The 7,674-nt window shown below is 31.5% G+C and overlaps 1 protein-coding gene across 1 annotated transcript; it reads right to left on the bottom strand.

The window, feature by feature from the left end:
- Positions 4,541-7,422, bottom strand: LOC105166218 (serpin-ZX). Its single transcript, XM_011085489.2, has 2 exons — positions 6,856-7,422; positions 4,541-5,544 (listed from the first exon to the last, which is right to left on the bottom strand). The coding sequence occupies exons 1-2, from the start codon at positions 7,243-7,245 to the stop codon at positions 4,765-4,767; spliced, it is 1,170 nt and encodes a 389-aa protein (XP_011083791.1). The 5' UTR covers positions 7,246-7,422; the 3' UTR covers positions 4,541-4,764.

Raw genomic sequence — 7,674 nt, 5'->3', positions numbered from 1 at the left:
TCTTTATGTCCTGATCATGTCCAAATCATGGATGATGTGTTAATTAGGACAAATTAGCTTTTGTACACACACACACACTTTTTCAACTCTTCACACAACTTTGTCTGCCAATCTCAGTAACCATATATATATATATTATTATATATATTTACTATTTAGTCATGTCAAATTCATATACCAAATCCTTATCCTTAACCCATAATTAAATATTACCCAAAATACTGATTAAATCAATAATTGAGCAATATTCATACATACTCCAAATATTCTATTCCTAATTTCATTTCAATTGGTCAATAACCCAATCACATACCCTGTAATATCCACAGATAATTAGTTGGTAAGTATTCAAAATTTTAAAATAATTAATAAATAAATTATAGATTAAAATTCGAATATATTAAAATTTGAATTTGGGAGCAAATTATATATAAAAATAAAAAATAGGAACGTAATGAGTATTTTTAAACTCAAATATATACATACACACACATACCCACACACACACACACCAATACACACACACAGCGTCTGTTCGTCAATAAGAATTAAGGTAAGAAATATTCATTTGAATTAATATTATTTATATAATTATATTATTTGATTACTCTATTTATTAAATGTAATTTATATTGTTCAAGGTAGTGTTTAATCAAAAAATTTGTGAGTTTGACTATTTAAATTAGTGTTGAATTAAATATTTTAATTGACTTTAAAATATTATAGTTGGTTAATTAAATTACTAGATTTGTTGTATTTAATCATTATTATAATTAATTTACTCAATTTCTTGGCCCTATTGACGAAATAATTAATTAAGAACGAAGTTATAAAAATATGAGGGATTTGAGTAAATGAATTATATGAGTTGGTTAATAAATTAAATATATACCTGGAAAGTTTAGAAAATTTAGTAAGTTAGATAATAAAGGAACGAAGATTTGAATTTTGATAGAAATAAAATATTAAAAGATTGTTGGAAATTGTACGAATAATATTTAATATTCTATTTAAAAATTACGATATTTTTTATATATTCATTATATTCATTATAACTTGTTATAGGATATAGAGAAATTACGAGATTTTTTAGTATATTTTACTATTTTTACACTAGTTGAATTGAGTTGGAGCCGAACTCGCAATTTTTCATGTCAAGTTTGGTTTGTTAATCGTAAAAAATGGAGTTCAAACTAGCTTTCATCGATCGATTCAAATCGAGTATCGGATAATTTGATTTATTTTTAAGTCCTACATGAGTTCCTAATCCAAATTGGAGTGGGAATGAGTGGTTATATCGTGGTGGCAACTAATGGTAATTTGGAGACAAAAGAGGGGTAATTTGGGGAATAGAGAGGTTGGGGTTGGGGGAGGGGTGGAGGATTTAAAAGTTCGCGCCAGCACGTGAAGGGGTGCATGGTGGAAATGGACTACTCGACTGCACCTAGTCGCATTTTTAATTGATTAATTAATTTATATTATATATCAAATCTTATTTTATTTTTTAATTTATTCTTTGGCACTTTGCTTCTTTTACTAAATTTGACTAAAAAATAATACCCTTTTTTTGTCTGCCTTTGCAAAGTCGACCGAATAAGGTTTTTTTATTATAAATAAATTTAAATGAAAAAAAAAAGAAAAAGAACCGGATATCGTAAATGATTACAGTTTAAAAATTATAATAAAAAATATATTATTTAATAAAATTAAATAAATTAATACAAAATTTTAGATTTTGATTATGATTAATTAAAAGTTTACAATGGTTTCTAGTGACGAGACAAACATCTGCAATGATTTTTAGTTATGATTTATGTTTTAATCTTACTTGCAGAAACAACGATCAATAGTCATTGAGAAATTATGGTGAAACAGTATTTGATGAGATTTTTTACTTTTAGTTACGATAATAATTGTAAAAAAGAATCTTATTTCTTCTAGTGTCGTTTCAAACGTGACTGCAAATATTTCGATCTTCTAAGAAGACACGATGTGTTCCACTCGAACTACCTCCTTTACATTGACCAAACAAGAGTTCGGACATTCTTGCACCAAAAAGTTATTTTCTCGATTTCAGTCATTCTTTTGTGTCGGCATTCATCTTTTTTATTGAAAAAATGCACATACATCTCATGCTATCTTTTAAATATGAGCTACTATTCTTGTTGATTCATTTTGCCAGCATTTTTGTTTTTAACTTTCTAGGACAATATTTCGTTCCTACATATTTTTAATTTTGTAATTACGATTATTTTTTACCGAGTTCACCCTTATCGCTAGTGGAAGTGAAACCCGGTGAGAAAAAAAAATTTTTGAAATTGCGAAACTTAGAAAGATGTATAATCAAAATTCTACCCTAAAAAGTTAAATAACGGAACGCCAAATGACCTAAGTTATGGATTTAAAAATGCATTTAAACCAAATAATTATATTTTTATCGCATTTAATCAATAACGGATTATTAAAGTAATTGTTAATCCATTTCTAATAAAGTTTAATAAAGAAGTAGCCTCACAAATTATTCTGGTGTGTTTTTATGCGTTATGACAAAAATACCCTTAATATTTTGTTCATGTAAGCATGCATACTCCCATGTTGTCACTTACACACCACTAAAATGTCATGGGGCCCCGGTACGGTCACTGGATCATGCTTTATGAGTTATTCCGCCTTCAGGGTCGGATTACTTCTCGCCCGGCCCACTTTTTGTCCAGGTGAGTGTTATGTCTCTATTGTCTCTTGGGGTAATAAACAAAATTTAAAATTGTTTAAAATCGCTCGAATCAAATTGAATCGAATTATTTTTTATAATTTATTTTTTTTAAATTATAATTTAAATTTAGAGTAAAATCGTACCACACCGGTAGTTTGGTTTTAATTTAGAACGTAAAAAATCGTTAAAAATAGAATCGCACCGCTAAATATATTTTTAGATAAAATAATTATTTTTTTAAAAGAATTTCATATTCAAATTATATAATATCAAAATTTATATGTTATCAAATATTCATATTACAAAGGCCGTTTTTGTAAAATATATATTTAGACTTTATACAAAAAAATATATGTTTAATATTTTAAATCAATTTGACAATTGTCTCAATTATTTATTTATTTTTTTTCTCCTCTATTTTTTCCCCATTTTCCTCTTCTATCTTTCCTCATACTTTGTTCTGTTTTTCTGCTCTTTATATCTGTTCTTTTTAAAATCGATCATGGGCTTTGGATTAAGTGTTTTCTTATTGAATTAATATATATATATATATGATCTTATATTTTAATCTACTTAAAGTTGTATAAAGTATTGGTGGTGTATGGTGCATAATGTTGGTTTTTTTTTGCTTGCTGCATACAAACACTTGTTTTATTTTTTTTATTTTTGTTAGTTTTAATGTTTTATTTTTGTTATAAATATTAAAATAGCCAAACCTCACAAATCCGCACCTTTGATTTTGGTTTTAACAGTGGCATTTTTAAAATTATTTTATAAAATCGCCAATAGCAATTCAATGCATAATGTGCTAGTTTGGAGAACACGCCCATGTCACAGAGCAAGGCTAGGTCATATTTAATTTATCTATTATTTTAAAAAAAATACATAATGACTAAAATAACCCCTGCAGCTAAGCCATGTGCTAGTTACATGACCATTTTCTAGATGCATTTTCATTGAAAAAATAGTCAGATGATCGATTAAAATAAAAACTAAAATTAAGAGATGGTTGGATGCTAATGTTAAGAAATGAACTTTATTTAATCACAAACTTAAGGGACCAATTATAATATTGTACTTTCATATAACCAATTCTAATATATTATTGAAAAAAGTACTTTAGTAAGGGTACATGTCTTTTAACAATCTAATAAACACTTAAGACATTCACATTGTGATATATTTTATCATGATCATAAGTTACAGTTATTAGTATTACTTTACCTCCAAAATATTATGGTAGAAACAAAAGTACGAGAAAGTACAATATAAAAAAATAATTGTCAAATCTTAAAAGTAAAATAAAATCATTTAATTAGAAGTTACTCATATTTATTTTCAAAAGCTTCTAATTAATGAGATTGATAAGTTTTATTTAAAATTTCATGATATTAATTTATTTTTGTTTTAATTTTATGAAGTTTATATTAGTATTTTATATATTATCCAGACGCTATTTCATTTTAAATATTACCGTGTCCTAGTAAATTAATTTTTTCTTAAAATATTTAAAAGACTCTTCTAACAAATTAACCGCTTAGAAATATTATTATTTTTTATTTAGTTTTTGGTAATGAATATATTTATCATTGTCTAAATAGTTTAGAGGTTTATTAGAACTATTAAATAGTCTTTTATAATATTTTACACTTTCATAACCAATTCTTATTTATTATTAAAAAAATTATTTAAGTAAGGGTATGAGTGTCTTTTCATACTTTTATATATAGAGATAGATATAGATTTAATCAAATTGATGTGTGAGTTTATAATATATTTTAAATAAATAAATATAACCAAATAGCCTCTTAGCTCCAAGCGGTAGTAGGGATGAAGTGAAATCCACAAATTTGATTGAAACTGAATCACAAATAGTGCCAAAAACCTACAGGGGCACCAGCTCTCTCACCATATATTTATGCTCAAACTCCTAACCAAAGCTCAGTCAGAGGCAGTCTATGCTTTGAGTAAGTACAGAGATAGTTTCACTACAAGAGATGCATTTCAAAATTCAAGTACTAACAAACTCTGTTCTAGAGCAAAGTGCTCCATTAAGCATCAACTGGATTAAGAACTTGCCCGATAAACAGCACGACCCCGGTCATATCTTCTCTTATGAGAAACAGGAACGGGTGGTCAGCGACAAAATCCAACTTTTCGTCAACCTCCAAGGCCCTGAGTTTAACGACAGCAGCAGATGCAGCTGCAGCTTCTGTGCCTTCCTCATTCACCTCGATAAACGACTTGTGGAATATGCTTGAAACATAGAGATTCTGACTAAGAGGTGAGTCCACCATGTCGTTCAGACCATCACCAGAAAATGGATGGTCCAAACCCAGTCCCTTTAGAACGTCGGAAGCGTCAAACCTGAAAGTTATTTTGAACTTTGGAAAACGGAAATCACCAACTTCCACCTTCTGATGTGGGAGGTGGTGGTCTACGAATCCAGATTTTGAGGTGACCTTTTCTATCAAATCTGGCAGTCCATCGTTTGCATCAGGAAGAAAGAAGTACATTGAGAATCTACGCTTATCTCCACCTTGTTTATATGGTAGTCCCAAAACCTTGAAACCATCAAAAGCAAGAATGTATTGCTTCTTCTCACTGGTCATGAAGGGTGCTTGAACTGAGCTTCCATCTAAGAGGAAAAACTCATGGTCCTGTGTTGCTGATTCATCAAATTTTTCGTTCCATGCTCCTTTAAAGTACACTGCGTTTGTGAAGATAAGCCTAGTAGAAGCATCAACTGAACCAGATGGAAGCATTTCTTGGATTAGGCTGTCTGTTTCCTTGTCAGCCCATGTATTCACTTCTTTTGTTACCCCAGCAGACTTTAGAAATCACCAAGATGGACAAAAGTCACAGTTAGCAATAAATTCTTGTCAATATGTATAATAACAGAAGTTTCAGTATATTTTTACCATGATTAATTACCTTTAATATGTTCTCCTTTCCGTCCCCTCCCCACACCACCAACCCTCCCCAACCCACACACACACATGAGGAGAAAGAAGCAAAGTAACAAGGAAAGCACGCTGACAATGTTTAAGCGTGCCAGCTGGAGAGTTGCAAAAGAAACCAGTAAAATTTAGCAAGTTGGTCCAACAGGGCATCAAGGGCAATAACTAGAAGCATATAATTGCACAATATAAGCACATAATTGATGGAATAGTATTTCAAAAAAAATGGATCTCTCTTATCTGTTCATAATTGCACATAAGATGTGCAAACCAGATATCATGTTAGAATCAGAATCTATACTAAATTCCAACATGACGAACACATCAGGGTTTCATACAAGGAGCATGACTTGTTCCATTTACATTGGTGGTATGAAGGACAAACTTTTGATGCCCATCATATACCACTAATTCATTCTATAGCTCATAACTTCACAAACGTTGCCTCGAATTACACTTGAAACCATGTCTAGAAATGGATTGGATGTTAAATATGTACCCACCCATCTTACGATCATAGTGAAAATAAACTAAAGAGTTCGCATATTGGATCAAGATAGATTAGAATAACCAACCAGACCCCACAATTATCTCACAACTTCAAGTAGAACTATAGAAGGAGAGACTAGGGAGCTCTACGACCATCGCCCTTCACTTTCTATAATCTAATTCTCAAGCTTTATATATAAAAATTAAACAGATTTAAGACAATGCCATCTTTCAAATAACTATATTGCATTCCATGCAACCAAAGCTAACTCAGCTCCAAGACTAAAAGTTCAGACTCCATCCCTGAGAAGAACACCAAGCCAGACTTCAACTTTCCCAAATAGAACAAACAACTCTCTTTAAACTTGCCAACATGAGAAACGTAAATGTTATACAGAAGACAAGATGTTTAATTCCTCCTAATTCTAAAGCTCCTCAGCTCCATTCCAGATCATGAAATGTCTCAACAAATTTCCACATAGACCCTTAACAACATCATAATAAGCATACTATGAGCAATACCACTGCACAAATATAAAGAAAACAGGGAGAGAAAAATGAAATCTTTTTATGAATTCAAAAGGGCGCAATCACATGGCATTAATCCAAATCCCAATTCGGTCTACGGACAACTATTATCCCTAGTCTAATTCCCGAAAAGACAAACAAATTAACGTGATCAAAGAAACAAACCTTATGCTGAAAATCAACATGAATAGAAACAGCCCTGTAAACCTTCCGCACAATATCCTCGAAAGAGGGCCTCAAGCTGAGACTTTGATCAACCCAAAGGCCGTTGGCGAAGGTCAATCGAGGCCCACCAAGCGGAGCACCGTCAGCGAACATCAGACCCACAAGCTGCGACGTGAAGGAATTCAGTGCTTCGGTAGACATGGCTTTGAGAAAGTCCAGCAGCTGGTCCCGGGCGGGGCCGTCCGACCCGGACAAGATCTGGCCCAACACGACGTGGATCGATAGCGGCGAGAATACGAGGTTGGCGCCTTTGGCCTCGGTGGAGATGACCTGCTTTGCGATTGAAAAGGAAGCGTCGGTTTGGTTGAGGATGGTTTCACGGAGGTCCATGGTATAATCTCGTGGGTGTGATAGTGCGTGTTCTTGAGGAGACAAAATGAAGCAACTCGTAGACGAATATGGATTGCTTCTGCGCTGAGGTCCGAATCTCACCACCCCGACAACATAAATAGGAAACTGGAATCACATTCCCTTTGCTCCTCCTTCCTTTCCTTCTTGGGCCTCGTTTGGCTTATAAGTGTGATTAATTTATCTTCGCACAAGATTATCTTTAACCATTAACCGTGTGCAATTACATTTAAATTTTTTTAATTTAAAAAATTATATTTTACAATTTTTATATATATTTTCGACTAACAAATAAATTTATTTGATAGTCAAAATTCAATAGATTTATTGATATCCATATTTATTCGAATTAATTTATTACTAACTTATTACAAGTCAAGCATATATTTTTCGAATCATACTACTCTTATA

Source organism: Sesamum indicum, linkage group LG7 (assembly GCF_000512975.1).
Source record: "Sesamum indicum cultivar Zhongzhi No. 13 linkage group LG7, S_indicum_v1.0, whole genome shotgun sequence".
Classification (NCBI taxonomy): domain Eukaryota; kingdom Viridiplantae; phylum Streptophyta; class Magnoliopsida; order Lamiales; family Pedaliaceae; genus Sesamum; species Sesamum indicum.
Note: the sequence above shows the minus strand (reverse complement) of the source record. Positions and strands in the feature narration are given on the sequence as shown.

Excerpts from the sequence above, each read along its gene's own strand:
- LOC105166218 (XM_011085489.2), bottom strand. The coding sequence starts at position 7,245 with ATGGACCTCCGTGAAACCATCCTCAACCAAACCGACGCTTCCTTTTCA. Across the intron at positions 5,545-6,855 it reads ATGTTGATTTTCAGCATAAG|TCTGCTGGGGTAACAAAAGA; the intron begins GTTTGTTTCTTT and ends TGATTTCTAAAG.